General features: G+C 47.7%; 1 protein-coding gene across 2 annotated transcripts in view; it reads right to left on the bottom strand.

Annotated features, from left to right (window-relative positions):
- The window catches only part of LOC138762277 (transmembrane protein 198-like), a 102,440-nt gene extending 81,248 nt beyond the window's left edge, over positions 1 to 21,192 (bottom strand). For both annotated transcript variants that reach the window (XM_069935976.1, XM_069935977.1), the window contains exon 1: positions 21,064 to 21,192. In XM_069935976.1, the coding sequence (XP_069792077.1) occupies positions 21,064 to 21,145 (82 nt within the window). In that variant the 5' untranslated portion in view covers positions 21,146 to 21,192. The remainder of the gene's footprint in view (positions 1 to 21,063) is intronic.
- Positions 21,193 to 21,872: the final 680 nt, after the last annotated feature.

The raw sequence follows: 21,872 nt of genomic DNA, 5'->3' as shown, positions 1-21,872 counted from the left end.
GGGTCGTTCAGCCACTGAACCCCTCGCTGGTCCGCTGCCCTGGTTCCCCCGTCCTGTTGGGTCATCTCTTCTGCTTCTCCTTCTAAACCGGGTGTTGTTCTCTCTGGTTCTGGTGCCCTGCGATGGTCCACTGCTCCCCCCGAAGTCTGCAACCCTTTGTGTTATACTGCTTAGCACAGGCTCCACCATCTTGGGCCCCGACCACGTGGTTGCAGGATTTAAGAAAAAAAACTCCTCCTGCTCCTCTAACATGCCATTTAAAGCCTGTACAGAGCCGTCATCTTCAGGACCTGGCTTTAGGACCCTGTGGAGCAGCCTATGTCTCCACTCCCTGCTTCCCCAGATCCGCACTCTCTCTGGTGCTGCCATTACAGTAGCTCTTTTTAAAAAAAAAACCTTTGACTCTTTTTGAACCTTTGAAATTCAGAGGCCACTGAGAATCTCAATTCAAACATGTTTGAGAAACACCGCAGGTTACACAGCAGCCGTTCGGGTTTGGGTCCTCCGTCCATAATCTAACAGCATCAAAACAGCTTCTTCCCCTCCACCATTAGATTTCTGAACATACAATACACCACAGACACTACCTCACTTTTTTCTCTTTTTGTACTGTATTGATCCCCCTGACCACTAGAGGGAGCCAGAGACTAGTTTGTTGCAGCTTCAGTTGGATTCAAGATGGATGCCTCCACTTGGTCCTGAGTGAGTTCTTTAGCTAATATAGTAATTTTAAAAGAACCCAAGTTTATTTATTACAATAAAAGAAACATCACATCATATGCATGGTACCAGGAGTGGAAAAAAACACCAGGTGTGTGCATCAGTGGTTATCAGCAGAGATATGGAGATTCTAAAGACTCCTGATGCTGTAAACTGGACTGAAAATGTCGATCACAAGTGGAGGTTGTTTAAAGATTCATGCTGTACCCACAAGCCATTGGGCTCGATAGCAAACCTTATGTACAGAAGATTGCACTGCTACTTACTGTGGTGGGACCTCAAGCACTAGAGGTTTTCAATACATTTGTTTTTTCCACTGGCAGAAGACCAGAGCAAGTTCAACAAGGTTATTGAGACATTTGATGAATACTGCTCACCAAAGAAAAATGAAACGTTCGAGAGGTATGTTTGCTCACACACGCAGCTACAGGGAGAGAGCTTTGATACTTTTTTAACGGACTTGAAATTAACAGCAAGAACATGGAATTTTCAATCGCTGCAAGATTCGATGATCCATGATCAAATTGTGTTCGGAATTATTGATAAGAAAGGGAGAGAGGGGTTGATGCAAGAGACAGAGTTACCTTAGTTGGAGCTGTGAAGGGAAGCCATGACAGTGAATTAACTCTGCAACATGCAAAAAAGTTCAGTGAGTTGGCAAATGCCAGTAAAAACTAAGGCATAGCCGTCGCCATAGGGTGTGTCCACATATATAAACAAAAAACAAGATATGGGAAATAATATGATGGAGAGACATTCAATTGCAAATGATGTGGCCTTCAACATCCACCAAAACAATGCCCCACCTGTGGAAACTTCTGTAATAAGTTCAAAGTGCAGAATCATTACACAAATTAATGTTTTTCCAAAGGGAAACAAAACAGAAGTGAAACTGTACACAATATAAAAGAAACTGACCTCAGTGATATACTCTTTGTAGGCATGGTAGTGCAGAAAGATTTGAAATCAATTGACATTGAACAGCCTAAGCATGAACAGAGTGGAGCAGGACAAGTGGACTATGTCATTACATACAAAAGGAGCAAATGTTCCTTTCAAGTTGGTCACAGTGACAAAGGTCAATGAAGATAAAGCCATACATCCATGGACAGAGCATCGACATGAAAGGTACATGTAAACTCAAGGTGAAAGTTAAAGATAAAGAATTGTGTGCAGTTCTGGTCTCCAAATTATAGGAAGGATATAAGTAAGGTAGAGAGGGTGCAAAGAAGGTTTACAAAAATGCTGCCTGGATTGCAGCATCTAGAATCCGGAGAAAGACTGAGTAGACTGGGACTTTATTCATTGGGGCGTAGAAGGTTGAGAGTGGATTTGATAGAGATATTTAAAATTATGAAGGGAATAGATAGAGTGGATGTGAATAGGCTCTTTCCCCTGAGGGTAGAGGAGATGGGAACAAGGGGTCATAAGTTGAAGGTTAGGGGGCAAAGCTTGAGAAGTAATATAAGAGGATGCTTCTTCACTCAGAGTGGTGGCTGAGTGGAATGACCTTCCAGAAGAGGTAGTTGCGGCAGGGTCAATTCTGTCATTTAAGGTTAGATGAGTACCTGGATGTGAGGGGGTTGGAGGGTTATGGTCAGGGTGTAGGTAGGTGGAACTAGTTGAGTTTCACATAAATCGGTGTGGACTAGAAGGGCCGATTATGGCCTGTTTCCGTACTGTAATTATATGGTTATAAAACATCACCTCCAGTTCACAGTGGTCCCAGATGGACATAAATCACTGCTGGGTGACAAAGCATCTGAAAACTTAAGCCTAGTCAAGAGGGTATGCACACCAGGGAAACTTGTGGTGTTAGCTGATGCATTATCCAGGGCAATGGTGCAGAGTGAAGCACCCCATGAGATTTCCACAGATATTGATGTGAATCTCCACGTGAACCTGATCACTGAATCTCTTCCTGTATCTGACATGAAATCCAAGCAGGCCGCAGCTGAAACAGAAAAGGACACCATTCTACAGAAGGTCATCAAGAATCCGAATGAAGGATGGCCTAGAAGTGAATGTCAGCCGTACTACAACATCAGAGCTGAGCTGAGGATTGTCAATGAGCTGCTACTCAGACAGAGAAGAATTATCATTCCTCAATCACTGTGGCAAGAGATGCTGAAAAGGGTGCACGAGGGGCACCTTGGAATGGAACAATGCTAAAGGAGGGCCAGAGCTGCTGTTTATTGGCCAGGGATAAACGCTGACATTGACAGGATGGTTTCCAGTTGTGGGACCTGTTTGAAACATCACGGAAAGCAGACGAAGGAACCCATGATCATAACTGACTTATCAGCAGAACTGTGGCAGAAAGTTGGGACTGATCTGTTCCACATGGATGGAATTAATTACTTGCTGGTTACTGACTATCTATTGAACTATCTGGAGAATGCGCTGCTTCCTAACCTGTCTGCTGCTTGTGTGATCAAATATATGAAATCAATCTTTGCAAGACATGGAATTCCTCAAATTGTCCACAGTGACAATGGACCATGCTACAGCTGCAGACAATTCCAGAACTTTGCAGAAGAGTATGATTTTTGACGTGACTTCAAGTCCTCTGTATCCACAGTCAAACAGTAAAGCAGACAAGGGAGATCACATAGTTAAACAGTTGCTCAAGAAAGTACTAGACAGTGGCTCAGATCCACATTTAGCACTATTGAGTTGGCGAGCTTCGCCACTTTAACATGGCATGTCACCCACCGAGCTTCTGATGGTACGTAAGCTACGCACCGCACTTCCCTACTCTGCAGACCCAAACAAGAACAGAGATGTTGAAGATGTCGAACAGAAACAAAACCGTCGGCAATGGAAACAAAAAGCAAACTATGACAAGTCAACAAGAAGCTTCGGCGACTGGCACAACATGACACAGGGAGACTCAGATTCCAACGCTTGGGACCAAAAGGCCACTGTTCTGGAGGAAGTAAATCCAAGATCCTACACGGTCAGTACAGAGGAGGGTCAAATACTGAGGAGGAATCGAAAGAGCCTGCTGAAAATGCAAGAGACACTGCAGGAACAGACAAATACAGAAGATCCGGCCTGCACAGCAACAGAGGAAACACCACCAGTGATGGACCGTAGTGGACCAGCGGAGCCGACACAAGCACCTGTGTTGAGAGGATCCACACGCACAATCAAAGCACCCGACAGACTGAATCAAGAAAAAAAGAAAAAGAACTGCTCACTTAAAAAGTTTGTGCTGCTGATGTTGTGTTTGCATTTGTGTTGAACTTTAAATTGAAATGAATACTGTATTAGTGTGTCATGTTGCTAGATTAAACATCTCAAGGAAAGAGGATGTAATAATAGAGTGCTAGTGATACTCCTGACCACTGGAGGGAGTCAGAGACTAGTTTGTTGCAGCTTTGGTTGGATTAAAGATGGATGCCTCCACTCAGTCCTGAAGGAATTCTTTAGCTAATAAAATATAGTTGTTTTAAAAGAACCCGAGAATCTTTATTACAATAAAAGACACATCACATGCACTAATTATTTTTTTAAATCTTGTATTTAAGGATTTGTAATTGATAGCAATTTTTGCAATGAATGACACTGCTGCTACAAATTTTGTGATTCTTGTTCGTGACGATAAACCTGATTCTGACAGCAGCCACTTCCGTCCAGAACATGATATAAAACAGTCAATCCTTCCTTAATTCATATGTTCGGCACTTGCCCTAATCTGGAAAAGTACTGGGGAGAGATTGTCCGCACCCTATCCTTAATTTCTGAACATACAATTAGCACCGAATCCTTTGGTTGCTCTCTTTGGTACAGCAGGAAAGGACGGCGCTCTTTTGCCTCCAGTTAAGGGTCGTCCTCTTTGCTTCTTTCTTGGCAAGGCGTGCGATTTTGCTTAAATGGAGGGATGCTCCCCCTCCCGCCCGCTCACAGCCGGTGGCTGGGGGACATCAGGTCCTGTCTGAATAGGGAAAAGATTCGGTATTCAGCTAGTCATTCAGGTCTAAGATTTCAGACATTGTGTGGGGTGGGGGGGGGGGGGTCATTCACAACTCACTTTCCCACTTTATAATTGATCAACATAATTTGACTGCCTGACTTGAGATTCCTTTTTCTCTTCTCCCTTTGCTGTTATTTCAGTCCTAACATTAAACAATGGGAAGGGAAAGGGCTGGGATTTTTTTCTATTTCTCTTTACCCTTTTTCCTTTTGTTCAAATATAATTCTCAACCCAGACTGTGATTTGTGGACGCGTTTTTCAATTTATACACTTGCCTTGATGTACCACTTGTTGAACAGCTACGTCTAACACCCTCTTAATGGATTTTCATAGTAATTTTTCAAATTTAAAAATTTAAAAAGAAAGAACAGTTGTCAAACATTGTCCTTTAAGAAACAAAGGTAAAAATACATAAGCGACGTTTTGGGCTTGAGCCCTTCACCAAGGTTTACCTTTGCTATATCAAATTCCCTGTTTGACCTGCTTTGTAGTTTTGCTTCAACCACCGTGTCTGCAGATTTTCATGTTTTACTTCTCAAACACTGGAGTTTGTACCACGATCAATGACTTTCCAAGGCTGATTTATTCCAGATTTATTTAATTAACAGAATATAAATTCCAGCTGGCATGGTGGGATTTGAACTTGCGTCTCTCAGGCCATAAACCAACTCTTGGCACGCATGCTGAGTGACTCAAGTGCGAGGCTGCTCCCTCTCCCAAACCGCTCAGGAACTCACTCCCCAACACAGCTGCAGCTCTTTGTCTTGAGGGAATCATTCCTCCGTCTCTCTCGGAGGATGGCGGGGAACGTTGCGCGAGACGGTGGGAACACTCCCAGCTCAGAGGGAACCTTCACTGAACCAGAATCCCCCAAAAACCTTCACCAAGGGTGGGCCACTGCTTTAAATGGAGGTAGGGTACTGAGGAGTATGGTAGAACAGAGGGATCTGGGAATACAGATGTTGTAGCTACAGTGTATAGGACCCTGGTCAGACCCCACTTGGAGTACCATGTTCAGTTCTAGTTGCCTCACGACCGGAGGATGTGGAAGCCCTAGAAAGGGTGGAGAGATTTACAGGGATGTGGCCTGGATTAGGGAGCAGGCCTTATGAAAACAGGTTGTGTGAACTCGGCCTTTTCTCCTTGGAGTGACATAGGATGAGAGGTGACCCGATAGAGGTGTGTAAGATGATGAGAGATGTTGATCGTGCGGATAGTCGGAGGTTTTTTTTCCAAGGCTGAAATGGTTGCCACAAGAGGACATGGGTTCAAGATGCAGGAGACATCAGAGGTAAATTTTATACACAGACAGTGGTGGGCGCGTGGAATGGGCTGCCAGCAACGGAAGTGGAGGTGGATCTAAGAGACTTTTGGATAGGTACATGGTGCTTAGAAAAGTAGAGGGCTATGGGTAAGACTTGTCATTTCTAAGGTAGGGACATGTTCAGCATAACTTTGTGGGCCAAAGGGCCTGTATTGTGCTGTAGGTTTTTTTTTCTAACACAGATGCATCATTCCCTGAAAGTAGCATCACAAGTAGATAGGGTTGTAAAGAGAGCTTTTGGCAACTTGCCCTTCATAAATCAAAGTATTGAGTAGAGGAGTTGGGATGTTATGGTAAAGTTGTACAAAACATTGGTGAGGCCAAATTTGGAGGATTGTGTGCAGTTTTGGTCACCGAACTACAGGAAAGATATCAATAAGATAGAAAGAGTGCAGAGAAGATTTACTAGGATGTTGCCCGGACTTCAGGAAATGAGTTACAGGGAAAGGTAGGTTCGGACTTTATTCCCTGGATCGAAGAAGAATGAGGGAGATTTGATGGAGGAATTTAAAATGATGAAGGGGGACAGACAGAGTAAATGTAGGTCGGCTTTTTCCACTGGGGGGAGGTGAGATACAAACCAGAGGACGTGGGTCAAGGGTGAGGGGGAACGTCTTCACACGGAGAGCGGTGGGAGTGTGGAACGAGCTGCCAGCTGAAGTGATGAATGCGAGCTCAGTTTTAACATTTAAGAATAATTTGGACAGGCAGTAAGTCATGAAAATCTGCAGACACCGTGGTTGAAGTAAAAACACAAAATGCTGGAGAAACTCAACAGGTCAAACAGTGTCTTTCGTGTAGCAAAGGCAGAGATACAGAACCGACGCTTCGGGCTTGAACCCTTCATCAAAGTATGAGAGAATGTCAGCAGGTGTCCTAACAAAAGGGTGGGGGAAGGGGGAGAGCAGTGGGGGCCTGGAATGCATTGCCGAGGGTGGTGGTGAACGCTGGTACAATAAAAGACTCTTGGACAGGCTCATGGATGTAAGAAAAATCGAAGGTTACGGGTATGAGGGAGGGAAGGGTTGAGATTGTTGTGGAGTAGGTTTACATGGGGCCTCACAACATCATGGGCTGAAGGGCCTGTACTCTTCTACATTCTATGTTCAAACTCCAGTGATCTGGGTTCGATCCTGACCTCTAGGGCTGTCTGTGTGGAGTTTGCACGTTCTCCTTGGAACCACATGGGTTTACCCCTGGGTTCTCTGAATGCCTCCTACATCCCTGTGAATTACACCCCCCCTTCCCTGGGAAGGTTCATATGGTGGTCGTGTGGGGAGTTTAAAATGGACAAGTCTGTGGGTGTTGCTTGGCCAGCAGGCTCAGTGGGCCCTCTCTCACGCCATCATCTACTTTGTTTTCATTCAGCGATGCTGGCTGAGAGTGGAACTCCTCGTCACTTCTCGGAATTTCCGTGGACTCTCAGCAGATGGTGGTCTGAGCTCCGCTCCTCACTAGGAAGATACCTCCTCCAACCCTGCTTCGCTCCTCAAATCACAGGCCCTTCAGCCCACAATATCTATGCTGGCCATCTTCCCCATCTAGAATGAAACACGAAAGTCTGCAGATGCTGTGATTGCAGTAAAAAACACACAGAAACATTGGAGGATCTCAGCCGGTCTCACAGTGTCCATAGGAGGCAAAAGATATACCGAGGTTTCATCCTTGAGCACTTCTTCAAGGTATAAGCAACTGTCTGGGCACCCTCCAACCAGATGGTATTAACATCGACTTCTCCAGTTTCCGTGAACTCTTCCCTCCCCTCCATCTTCTTACCCTCAGCTCTCTCTCTCTCTTCCATTTTCCCTCTGTCTCCTTTCACAGAGCCAAAATCAATCATCACCTCTCCTCTTATCATATCAAGTTATCACCCTTTGACTGTAGGTCTGGACACCCTTCCCACTCTTTAGCCTTTGTTCAGACGCCTTCCTGGTTTTTGCTTATATCTTCTAGAAGCGCTGGGGCCCGAAACTTCTGCGCAGGTACAGCCCTGCTTTATGAATACTCATTTTACACAAATTTGCTTGACGAGGAAAGCTGTGTTTGCTTTTACGGAAAAGCGTGTGAGATTGCCACCCTGTGACCAAGGTCGAAGAGCCACAATTAAGGCTCACTACATGCAAAGTCTGATGCATTTTATTGTTAGAGCCATTGACAGAGAGGGACAAGTCGATGGTTCCGTAGGAACCCGCTAGTTTTGTAGAGGATCTGGGGCTGTGAGTTTGTTCCTTGCTGGGTCCTTATTTCTGCAAGGGGCGCTGGACAAAGAATCTCATGAATGTTACATTCTAAATCATAGATTCTCAAGGTGGGGCATGGAAATATTTTGCTGGGGATTAAGAATATTTTAGTGGGGTGCAGGAATATTTTGGGAAATAATTTTAAAAATAGTTTGACCATTTGAAAATGTTGGTTACTGGCTTCAATTATAGATTTTGTGATTTAAAGGCAGTGGATTTTCCCTCTTGGTTTACTCAACCCATTGCTGGTGGACTTCTCTGAAGTTCCTGTGCAATACCAAGAGAAGTTATCTGAGTTGCAACATGATGAATCTGTGAAAGCTCTGTTCAAAGTGAAATGAACCATGATGTGGCCGTCTAATCTAAGGAGATTGAAAAGAGATACCCAGACTCGACTACTTTAGCAAGGGAACATTTTCCATAGTCTTATTTAGTAGAATGTGGCTTCAGTGCTGCTAGGTGATTTGCTACAAGCTAAGAGAAACCAACTGGAAATTACAAAACATTGAGTTGTAAGGTTGAAACTAACAAAATTAGTCCCTCGAATCAAAAAATTCTGCAGCCAGTGTCGGGGCAAGGTTCCCAATGAAGTGACGACAATTGTTGAATGTGTGTTTGAGATGGTTGACATTGAAGTCATAGTTGAATATGAAATATTGCATTGAAATAATCTTGCAGTAAATTATTTAATTAAAACTTCTTTTGAATATATAACTTTTTTCCACTAACGGTGGGGTTGTACATTTTTTTGAATAATTAAAGTGGAGTCTAGGGCAAAAAAGGTTGAAAACCACTGGTCTAAATGTAGTGTTAGGTGACAATAATGGAACCTTGACCTTTGTACCTGTAAAATATCTTTACCTCCTGAGTTCCTCCAGCATTTCTGTGAGTTTTTAAACTCTTCTCTGCCTACACCAACCCTATTTGCCCTCAATAGCTGCATGTTCTTTCCTGTGATTCAACTGCCCGTCCAACTTCTCGCTAAACATGGTGACTGTATCCGATTCCATCACCTCCTCTGGCATCGAGTTCCAGAGGTTAACAGTTCTCTGGATCAAAATCCACCCCTCAGACCCCCTCTAAATCTCGTTCCTCCAACATTGGTGGCACGGTTAGCATTAGTGCAACGCGGTTTACAGCGCCAGTGACCTGAGTTCGAATCCTGCGCTGTTTGTAAGGGATATTTTTCATTCTCCCTGTGTCCTGTGTGGGTTTTGCCAGGGTGCACCGGTTTCTTCCCACTCCCCCCCCAAAAAATTGTACAGGGGTGGTAGGTTAATTGGGGTATTTGGATAGCAAGGGTTCATGGGCCAGAAGGGCCTGTTACCGTGCTGTATGTCTAAATTTAAGAAACAGGAGCAGGAGTAGGCCATTTAGCCCATCGAGTCTGATCCGCCATTCAATGATACCTTGGCTGATCTGATGATGGGCTCATCTCCACCTACCTGCCTTCTCCCCATATCCCTTAATTCCCCAACGAAGTAGAAATCAATCCAACCTCGTCTTAAATATATTTACTGAGGTCGCCTCCACTGCTTCAACAGGCAGCGAATTCCACAGATTCACCCCCCTCTGGGAAAAGCAGTTCCTCCTCATCTCCATCCTAAATCTACCACCCTGGATCTCGAGGCTATGTCCCCTAGTTCTGGTCTCCCCCACCAATGGGAACAACTTACCTACCTCTATCTTTCATGTTTAACCCGATGTCATCTAGATACCCCTACCAATGGAAAAAAAATACTATCTACCCTGCACTTAAAATATACAGTAATTTCAAATATATCCAACATCCTCCCCTCTCCGCTTTAGGCAGGGACCGCTTCCCCCGTGACCCCCCTCACCCACTCATCCCTTCCCACTAATCTTTCCCCAAGGCAGCTCCCCCTGTGATGGCAGGAGATGCTCCATTTGCGCCCTGCACCCCCTTCCTTCACCACCAGATGTGTCCCCGAACAGTCCTTCCAAGTGAAGCAACCTGCAGGGGCCGCCTACTGCATCCACTGCTCTCGCTGTGGTCTCCTCCACATTGGAGAGACTGGTCGCAGACCAGCAGATCGTTTTGTTGAGCACCTCGGCTCTGTCCACTGCAATAACGGGGCCAAATATTTCAATTCCGCTTTCTACCATACCCACACCGACATGTCTGCCCGTGGCCTCATGCGCTGCCAAATCACGCCTTGCTGCAAATTGGGGGAGCAACGACCAATCTGGGCACTCTCCAACCAGGTGGCATTAATAACATTGACCCCCTCCCCTGGGACTCTCTCTTTCCTTACCCCTCCATCTCCCCTCCCCTCTCCATTCAGAGAGATACTCTGCTTTCCCTTGTACCCTCCCAGATGGTTACTCACCAACAATCTTTCATGCCTGTGGGCCTTTCCTCCTTGCCCTGCCTGTTCCTCCTCTCCTCCCCCCACCCCCAACCTTTTTGTGAGGTGCCTGCCTGTTTTTGCTCAAACCTTGACAAAGGGCCCAGGTCTGAAATGTTGGCTGCCTTTTACTTCCTTGGCTGCTGTGTGACCTTCTGAGTTTCTCCAGCACGTTTGTGTGTTGCCTTATCTATCCTATCGTCATCCTTCCAAATTTCACGCAAAAAAAATCCAGAGTTAAAGAGTTATTGGATCGTACAGAGTGTTCCTGCTAATCCCTTTGCAGTACAGCTGTGGAAAACTGCTCGGCCAGAACTATGCATTGAGCCTCAGTGTTTTGCATCAAGACGACCACAGAATATGTAGAAATAGAAACTCTTGCAATTACAGAGCGGGTTATACCCACGAGGGAATTGCGGATGAAAATCCAGGGATTAAAAACCAGATGTTGGAAACAGTAAAAACAAACCCAGACAAATACTGGAAACACTTCATGGAGCCGCAAGCCGTGGCCTTGTGCATCTTCCACCTGGACCGTTAACCTCGGTCATCTCCCCACATGTGCTGACTGGCCTGCCGAGTGTCTCCTGTGTTTAGAACATAGAAATCTACAGCGCAGTACAGGCCGTTTGGCCCACAGCATTGTGCTGATCTAATAACCAGTTCTAATAACTTCCTAGACCTTCCCGACTGCACAAACCACCCCCCCCCCGCCCATTTTTCTCCGTACTACGTACCTATCTTATGGTCTCTTTAAAGATCCTATTGTACCTGTCTTCACCACCGTTGCTGCGCGACACATTCCATGCTCCCATCACGCGCTGTATGAAAAAACTTACTTCTTACATCCATAAGACATGGGAGCAGAAATAGGCCATTCAGGCCATCAAGTCTGTCTCGCCATTCAATCATGAGCTGATCCATTTCCCCACTCAGCCCCACTGCCCAACCTTTGATGCGCTGGCTAATCAAGAACCTATCAATCTCTCCCTTAAATATACACAATGACCCGGCCTCCACAACTGCCTGTGGCAACAAATTCCACAGATTTACCACCCTCTGGCTGAAGAAACTGCACCTCATCTCTGTTCTAAGTGGACGCCCTTCAGTTGTTCCCTCTTGTCCTAGACTCTCCTACTGTGGGAAACAACCTTTCTACATCTACCCTGTCCACACATTTCAACATTCAAAATGTTTCAATGAGATCCCCTCTCATTCTCCTAAATTGCAACGAGTCCAGGCCAAGAGCAGTCAAACGCTCCAAAATATAACCCTTTCATTCCCAGAATCATCCTGGTGAACCTCCTCTGAACCCTCTCTAATGTTAGCACATCCTTTCTGAAATGAGGAGCCAAAAACTACCCACAATTCTCCACATGGAGTTTCTTATAAAGCCTCATCATCACCACATTGGACCGGATGGTCGACTCCTGCTCCTATTACACACGTTCTTGCGTTTCTTAAATCGTTGACTGACCATTTGTCTTCACGGACACTGCCTGACCCATTGAGACCCTCCAGCCCCTCTTTGCTTGCTCAAAATGCCAGCATCTGGTGCCCTTGTCTAAAACCAAGGGGAGTAGGAATTCTTTTTGGAGAGTTTGATGAGTCTCTGGAGATTTCTACTCCAGAAGGGCTCATGGGGAGGGATTAAAAGAGAAGGTCAATAATTTTTTTGAAGATCAGGGGAGTTGAGGAACTGAGTTCCAGAGAAAGGGTAAACATGTTAGGACTTGATTCCCTGGAGCATCAGAGAATGAGGGGGCGATTTGATAGAGGCATACAAAATTATTTAAATTTTAAATTTAAATTTATTGACAGAACAGTAAAAGCCAATTTAAGCTATTTAAATTTGTCCTGCCCAGTTATACTCCAACTAGAACCAGAATCAGGATTTATCCTCATGAACAAGTTATGAAATTTGGGGTTTTGTGGCAGCGTCACAGTCCAAACATTCACATTATAACCGTCTTACAACATCACTATATAAATACTATTAGAGCACAAAAAGTAAGGCAGTGTCTTTGGTTCGTTGATCATTCAGGAATCTGATGGCAGTGGGGATGAAGCTGTCCTTGTGCCGCTGGGGGCTCGTCTTCAGGCTCCTGGACTTTTACCCCGATGGTAGCAGAGTGAAGAGGGCACGGCCTGGGCGGTGGGGGGTCTTTTGAGGATAGAGGCTGCTTTTTTAAGACCCCACCTCATGTCGATGTCCTCATGGTGTGGTGTCCATGATGTTGCAGGCTGAGTTAACATCTCTGTGGCATTTATTCTTGCCTGAGAGTTGGCACCTCCATACCAGGCAATGATGCAACCAGCCAGAATGCTCTCCCCGGTCCACCTGTAGATCTTTACGAGAGTTTTCGGTGACATAATGAACCTCCTCAGACACCTCACAAAGTCTAGCCACTGGCGAGCCTTCTTTGTGATTGCATCAACATGGAGGCTTCAGGACAGTTCCTCGGAGATGCTGTCACCCAGAAATTTGAAGTTCTTGACCCTCTCCACTACTGAGCCCTTGACGAGGATTGGGCAGTGTTCCCTTGCCTTTCTCCTGAAGTCTACAATCATCTCCTTGGTTTTGCTGACATTGAGCACAAGGTTATGGTCATTACCCCATTCACCTACAACCATGTATGTTTTGGAGGGTGAAACTGTAGCACTCAGGACAAACATGGGGAGAGCATACAAACTCCTAACAGACAATGCTGGATTCGAACCCAGGTCACTGGTCTGTAATAGCATTGAGCTAAACACTATGAGAGTGAATGCAAGTGGGCTCTTTCCACTGAGGTTGGGTGAGACAAGAACTAGAGACGGGTAAGGGTGAAAGGGGAGAAGGTTAAAGGGAACATGAGGGGGAACTTCTTCACACAGAGAGTAGGGTGTGAAGTGAGCTGCCACCTGAAGTAGTGACTGCAGGCTCAAATTCAGCTTGAAGGCCATGGGGAACTGGCACAGAAGAGCATCCCTGGAGAATCTAGGACATCAGCTACAGTGATCATGGTCCAGCAGACTGGAGGGGCCTCTGCCTGCTCCTATGTCCCTGCACGGCGAGGAGATTGGGCAGGGGACAGACGCACTGGACCTCCACATGGACGCAAAATCGACGGGTTTAGCTGGACTGGGAGAAAATCATCCGACCTGCAGACCGTGATCCGTGGAGATTGGAGGCAGCACCCTCCTCTCCTATTTAGAACCATAGAACACTGCAGCATAGAAATGGGCCCTTTGGTCCATCCAGTCTGCCTGTTCCCATTTCCCTGCACCTCCATAACCCTCCCATCCAAACTGTGTTCCTCTGGACCACAGTGCATACAGTTCTCACACACACAGATAAAAATCCATATGAACTAAATTAAATTTAGACCTACAGCACAGTAACAGGCCATTTTGGCCCACAAGTCCGTGTTGCCCAATTACACCCAACTAACCTACAACCCCCAGTACATTTTGTATGGTGGGAGGAAACTGGAGCCCCTGGGGAAAACCCACGCAGACAAGGAGAGAACGTACAAACTCCTTACAGACAGCGTGGGATTTGAACCCTGGTCCCGATCGCTGGCGCTGTAAAGACATTATGTTAACCACTACATCAACCATGCCGTCCACAGCAAAAGTTCAAAAATCCAGACAACCCGAGAATCCAAACCTCAAAAACTCTTGGTGTGTGTGTGTGTGTGTGTGTGTGTGTGTGTGTGTGTGTGTGTGTGTGTGTGTGTGGGGTTTATAGTCAGGATAATGTGAACTATTTTGTAATCGTGTAAGAATACACCCTTCTCACTGTAGTAACTGTAGTGCACTATTGTGGGTCGGATGTATATGTAAAGAGTCTGTGTGAACAGTTTCCTGAGAAGTTGGAAGGCATCAGTAAGTAAAGTCTCTTTTGTTATTTGGATCTTGCATCTTTACATTATTGAAGAAGCCTCCCAAGTAACACAAAGACATTGTGTGTGTGCAACGAGCAACCATGATAATGTGGTGGAAATGTAAGAAAAATATTATTTTTCTGTACTTCGTATTTTATATGAAAAAGTGTTTTGTTCATAAACTATCAAAATTTACCTGTTTATTCTCCTTTAATTTGAATTTTAAACATACTGCCCAAGAATGAGGGCAGTACAGTTAGTACAGCAGTTAGTGCAATGCTGTTACAGCACCAGATATCAGGACTTGGGTTCAAATCCCATGTTGTCTGTAAGGGGTTTGTATGTCCTGCCTGTGTCTATGTGGGTTTTTCCCGGGGGCTCCAGTTTCCTCCCACCCTTCAGGGATTGTAGATCAATTGGCCGTAATTGAACGGCACGGGCTCGTGGGCCAAAAGGCCTGTTACCGTGCTGAATGTCTAAATTAAAAAATTTATATCTGGAAAATCCGAAAATCCCGACAGACCCAATTCCCGACCAGCTTGGATTTTAGGACTTTTACTGTATGAACATTGTAAAACAATTTACTCAGTTTCATTAATGAGAGCCACGGTTACAGAATGCTGTTCATTGATCTCACAGCCTGCGGGAAGAAGCAGTATCCCAGCCCAGCAGTCCTGCTGATGACACCACGTTGGGAGCTGAATCTCAGACAGGGATGAGACGGATTATCGGAAGGAAGGAAGTGGAGGGATTGGTGGCTTGGGGCCAGGATGACAACTTCTCTCTGTCATCAAAACAAAAGGACCTGCTCATTAACCCTCAGCAAACAGAAGGGGGTCGGCATCCCTGAGCCTCGCAGCTGTACCGAGGTGGAGAGCTGTCCTGGGGCCTCCACGTCGATGCAATCACAAAGGAAGCTCACTAGCAGCTATCCTTGGCGAGGAGTTTTAGAAGATTTGGTATGTCATCAAATTTCTACAGGTGGAGAGCATTCTGACGCTGCACCCTGTCTGGTATGGAGGTGCCAATGCACAGGACAGGGGAAAACAAGAGTTGTGAACCTGGCCAGCGCCAACACTGGTACCGGTCTCCATTCCATCAAGGATGTCTTAAGAAAGCAGCCTCTATCCTCAAGGACCCCCCACACCCAGGCCAATCCCTCGTCCCACTGCTACCATCAGGGAAGAGGTCCAGAAGCCTGAAGATGAGCACCCAGCGAAATAGAAACAGCTCCTTCCCCTCCGCCACCAGACTTCTGAACAATGACCCAGAGACACCACCTCACTTTTCTCTCTCCTTTTGCACTAATTTATTTATTTATAAAAATGTAATTTACAGCAATACTTTCACCTGTAATGTTCCCGCAAAACAACGAATTTGTGACAATAAATTCTGACCCTGAGCATTGGGCTCTAAACACCACCAACAACTTGCCCTGGTCCGACCACGTTGACCATGATCGAGAAAGCTCACCAATATTTTAATTTCTCAAAGGCCAAATGAATTTTACCATGTTCCCAATGTCTCTCACTGAGATTTACAAGTGCACCACAGGAGCAGAAATAGGCCATTCAGCCCATCAAGTCAGCCCTGCCTTTCCCCACTCAGCCCCACTGCCTGGCCTTCTCCCCATAACCTTTGGTGCCCTGGCGAATCAAGGACCTATCAATCTCTACCTTAAATACATCCAATGACCCGGCCTCCACAACCACCTGTGGCAAAAAATTCATCAGATTCACCACCCTTGGGCTGAAGAAATTCCTCCACATCTCTGTTCTAAGTGGACTCCCTTCAATCCTGAAGTTGTACCCTCTTGTCCTGGACTCTCCCACCATGGGAAAGAACCTTTCTACATCTACTCTGTCCACACCTTTCAATATTCAAAATGTTTCAATGAGATCCCCCCTCATTCTTCTAAATTCCAACGAGTCCAGGCCAAGAGCTGTCAAACGCTCCTCATATGATAACCCTTTCATTCCCAGAATCATCCTTGAGAACCTCCTCTGAACCCTGCACATGCACCTCAGCGCAGGAAAGGGACTGCTCTATCCAAGATGGTGAGAAACTATGGGAAGCTGTGAAAGCAGCCAGCCCACCTTCTCCCCTCCAGTGACTCAGAGCATACTTCCCATTGCCTTAGGACTGCTGCCATTGTATTAGAGGACCTGTCCCTCCCCAGTCACACACTCTGCTCATGTACTGCAAAGCCCAGGCTACCCGCAAATTGGAGGAACACCACCTTGCATTCAATCTCAGCACTCACCAACCTGATGGCATTGACATGGACCTCCAATTTCCTCTCTCCCTTCCGCCTCTCTCATTTCCAGTTCCTCTATCTCCAGCTCTCCACCCCTTCCCTTCCCTCTCCTATCCAAGAGCTACCCTCTCCCTCATCAGTATTTTTCCCCTCTCCTACCCTCCCACCTGTATCCTGCTGTGACCTCTTACCTGTTAGCCTGTGCTCCTCCCCCTGCCCCTTCCTCCCTCCTCTCCGACACCCCACCTTTTCTTTTAAATTCAGTGCCTGCCTGCTTCTTGCTTGCACCTGACGAAGGGCCCAGGCCTGAAACGTTAATTATCCTTTACTTCTCACGAACGCTGGGTGACCTGCTGAGTTTCTCCAGCACGACTGTGCACTGCACTCGACCCCAGTGTCTGCTGACTCTCTAGTTTAACTCTTTACCCTCACTTCTGCCGAGGAGAGGATACTCGAGCTTGAATTACAAACTTGCAGATACAAAGGCAGTTTCTTTCCTACTGCTTTCAGTCTGACGCATGGAAAATTTGTTGGTAAAAGGTGGTGCCTGATCTATTCTGTAACTACTTTTTCCTGTGTTTAGTCTCAGCACTCTTTGACTTACTCCAACATGAAACCCTACACTTCTGTGCAACTCTGCACCATACACTCCAACTGATTGTAACACCACACCCTGCGCGATAATTATTGCACCTCCAGCTGTACCTCAGTAAGGGCTATCTAGTCTGGATAACGCGCAAAACAAAGCTTTTCACTGTATGTCTTACAATAAACAATTCAGCTCAATTAAAAAGAAAATAGTGGCCTCTGTAGTAACATGGTAACTGTTGCTTGAAACCAGAGAATGTTTCATCGACAAAAATTAAATCCATACATTCTTGTTATCCGCCCCACTCAACTTCAAAGTTTACATTCGTCGGCAAGTTCCTCCATTCCCTCAGTGAACACAAGACGTAGGAGTAGATTTTGACCATACGGCCCATCTAGTCTGCTCCGCCATTCGAATCGTGGCCAATATATTTTTCCTCTCAACCCCATTCTCCTGCCTTCTCCCCGTAACCTTTGACATCCTGACGCACCAGGAACCAATCAACCTTCTCTTTAAATCTACCCAGTAACTTGGCCTCCGCAGCAGTCTGTGGCACGTTCCACTCTGGCTGAAGAAGTGTCTCCTTACCTCTGCTCTAACTGTGAATGAATGAGGGGTTTATTGCAGATATCTAGGGGACAAAGACAGCGCTGGAAATTCCAACCTCCACTCTGCACTCAAGCCTCCGGAGTGGGCCTTGAACACACGACCCCCTGTCTCAGAGTCCAGGGTGCTTCCACAAAGCCACAGCTGACAGGAGCAGCCAGCAGCCTGTCACAATCGGGAGTGTACGTCGCCAGCGGTGACCAGCTCTACTCCCGACCCACACAAGTACACAATCACGTAGGTGTTGGTCTGACCGATTGCATGCTTTCCTGTCGGCAGTCAACGTAATTGGACGGATCGTACAGCGCAGTTACCATACACAAAACAACAAATTTGCCAGACAGTGCCAGTGTGGTGCCACGTACCAGTTCTGCAGCTGAACGACTGAGGTCCGCTTTGACAGCAATGCACGTGCCAAGGAGGACCTTGGGCAAACTCTCGTTGACCTGCTGTCAAAGCTGCTTTCAGCTGGTGGTGGAAACGCTCATTGAGGCCTTTGGCTGCAGATTGCAGGCCATAATCCAAATGTGGGTACCCAAAGTATCAGTGAGAACTTGGAACAGTGGGGTTTTTTTTGATGGATGGTATGGGCAAGTTGGTTCAAAGGGTCTGTTTCTACACTCTGTCACTCCACGATCCTCCCTCAAAACGACAAAGAAGACCATTACACCGGTTGGTCCCGAAAAGAATGAACGATTTCAGTTATACAGCACATCTAGTGAGATATAGAAAGTGCTGAAGAAACCCATCAGGTCACGCAGCATCCAGAGGAAGTTTCTGCTTCTTTAGCAATGGGATCCCATCACTGGACACATCTTCCACTCCCCTCTCCTCTTGCTTCCTCCACAATTCCCTCGTCCACTCATCCTTGCCCACTAATCACCCCTTGGCACCTACCACTGAAACCACAGGAAAGACCATAAGATATAGGAGCTAATCAGCCCATCGAGCCCGTCCCACCATTCAATCATGAGCTGATCCATTTCCCCACTCGGCCTTACTTTCTGGCCTTCTCCCATAATCTTTGATACCCTGGCAAATCAAGATCCTATCAATTTCTACCTTAAATACACCCAATGACCCGACCTTAACAACTACCTGTGGGAACAAATTCCACAGATTCACCCCCCCCCACCCCCCCCACTCCTGCTGAAGAAATTCCTCTGCATCTCTGTTCTTACGAAGTTGCGCCCACTGGTCCTAGACTATCCACCATGGGAATACCACACTTGCGCCCACATCACCTCCTTCACCACCATTTGTGACCCCCGCCAGTCCCACCAATGCTTTTGTGAATCTGTGGGAGTCATCGACCGCCTCCGGTGCTCCCGATGCAGCCTTCTACATCGGAGAGACCTGCCGCAGACTGGGAGATCACTTCGTCGAGAACCTTCGCTGCCACTGCAAGGATCTCCCAGAGCCAACCATTTCAATTCCACTTCCCATTCCCACGCCGACACGTCTGTCCATAGCCTCATGCACTGTCAAACTGAAGCCACCCTCAAACTGGAGGGACAACACCTCATTTCTCCTTCCCTCCCTCACTCCATCTCAGCCCTCTCCAACCATTAACATCGAATTCTCCACGTTCCGTCAACCCCCTCTGCTCCTTCCATCAGTTCCCCACCCCCTTCCCTTCCTTCTCCTACCAGAGAGCTATCTCTCTTCCTTCTCAGCTTTTCTCTTCTACCCTCCCATCAGTATCCATTCCATTACCTCTTACCTGCCAGCCTCAGCTACCCCCTTCCTCCACCCCCCCACTAATTTATACTGCCATCTTAGACAAAGGGCTCAAGACCGAAACGTCAACTGCCTCCCCTTCCCATGGAGGGCTGCATGACTGACTGAGCTTTTCCGGCGTGTCCGGCACCCGACCCCAGCCTCTGCGGACTTGGTCGTTGGCCACATCTTGACCACTGAAAGGAGACAGAATATCGTAGCAGCAAAAAAGTACACGGCAATGAAAGGGTGGCAGGACGTGGAACGCTCAAACACCATCTCAGTCAGTGAGCATCAGGGAATTAGGCATTCAAATAACAGAGAGAGAGAGAGAAACAGCAGCAGTAGACAGAGGCTGTCTGAAACAAAGCAAGGGTTTTCCACAACAAGGATTCCCCCCCCCCCTCCCACCCCTGTCTCAGATACCCTGTTGTTCTTAACCCTTCCTCTCTCCCCCTCACATTACATGCTCCTCCTACACTTTCACAGCATCTTGCTGATGATTGTTGGCCCTCCCCATTCTCTCCCACCTCCTCTCCCCCATCCTGCCTCCCTCCCCCCTCTCCCCATTATTTTTCCTGTTTCTCCTTCCCTCCCTCACTCACTCCTGCATTCTATCCCATCACATTCCCTCTCCCTTTTCTCTCATCCCTTTCTCCCCTTCTCATGCACCTTCTCCCCCTCCCTTCACATCCCCTTCTTTCCTACACCCCCTCTCCCACCATCCCCTCCCTTCTCCTCCTCCCCCACCCTCGTCCCCTCTCTCTCATGCACCCCCTCTCATCCCCTTCTCTCCTCCACCCCCTCTCCCACCCTCTCTTGCCCCTTCTCTCTCAACCCCCTTCTGTTCCCACTCCCTTCCTCTCGCCCCGTTCTTGTCTCTCCCCCTCTTACATCATCCCCCCCACCTCTCCCCCCCTCCCACTGCCCCCCTCCCACTGCCCCCCTCCCACTGCCCCCCTCCCACTGCCCCCCTCCCACTGCCCCCCTCCCACTGCCCCCTCCCACTGCCCCCCTCCCATCAGCCGGGTCCATCGCACCGCGTCGAGCGCACAGCCGCAGCCTCGGGGGGTCGGCACGGATCCCCACCACCTCCCACTGCCCTCGGCGGAGGAACCCCCCCCTCCTCCTCCTCCTCCTCCTCCTCTCACCTCCCCCCTCCCCACTGCCCCTCAACAACACCAGCAAGAGACAAAGGCTCGATGTAGCAGCGAGAGTGGGAGCGAGCCTGGGCTTCCCCCAAAAGCCCACCCTCCGGTCAGACAAGGACCCCTCCGCCGGAGCACAGTGGAACAAAGTGGAGCCCCCCCACCCCCTTCAAGGAAAGACGTCCCCATCCCCAGCCACGGGCGTTCGTGCAGGCAGAGCCGCTTCTCGGGCACATCACCCACCTGGGGAGGAGGGTCGCATCCATCCCTTTTGCCTCTGGTCTGCGGAGACTTCACCTCCTCTATTGTTTGTGTATCCATTCATACGCCAGCTTCTTCGACCTCCTCCCCCCTGCACAGAGAGAGAGTGCCTGCCCCCCTAGCCCCCTCCCCACCCCACCCCAAGCCCCCTCCCCACCCCACCCCAAGCCCCCTCCCCACCCCACCCCAAGCCCCCCAATAACGCTCTCTCCTGCCACACTAAAGCCCCACCGCCACCCAGCTCCCACTGCCGGGACACACGGCCAAGTGTTGGGACATTACCTCACTCGCACAGATCCTACCAACCAGCAGGAGTAGCGGAGACAGAGAGGAGAAGCAGCCCCCCCCCCCCCCCCCTCCCCCCTCCTTGCTCAGCCCCAGAGCTCCCGCAACCTCTCTCTACTCCTTCCTCACACCCCGTATGGGGAATCGCCCTCCAAGGCTGGGAGCCAACAGGAAGCCTCTTCACTTGTCCAGGAGCCAGGCCTATTGTTTCCCACTGTACTCCCCTGCCTGTTATGCAATACACTGAGCTCTCTCTCTGATTAAATAGCTCACTCCACAACAGAGGGAGAAACAAGGCATTAACCATCACAGTACCACACTGTTTACATCAGTGGTTCTCAACCTCTCTCTTTCTACTTACATCCCCCTTGAAGTAATCCCTCGGCCATCCGTGCTCTGTGATGAGTAAGGGATTGCTTGAGGTGGGATGTGAGTGGGAAGGGAAGGTTGAAAGCCACTGTTTGAATCGTCCCTCATTGACTCGTCATGTGCACGGTTTCAGAACT

Source organism: Narcine bancroftii, chromosome 4 (genome assembly GCF_036971445.1).
Source record: "Narcine bancroftii isolate sNarBan1 chromosome 4, sNarBan1.hap1, whole genome shotgun sequence".
Taxonomy (NCBI): Eukaryota; Metazoa; Chordata; class Chondrichthyes; order Torpediniformes; family Narcinidae; genus Narcine; species Narcine bancroftii.
The sequence above is the reverse complement of the archived record's forward strand: the minus strand, read 5'-3'. Positions and strand labels throughout refer to the sequence as shown.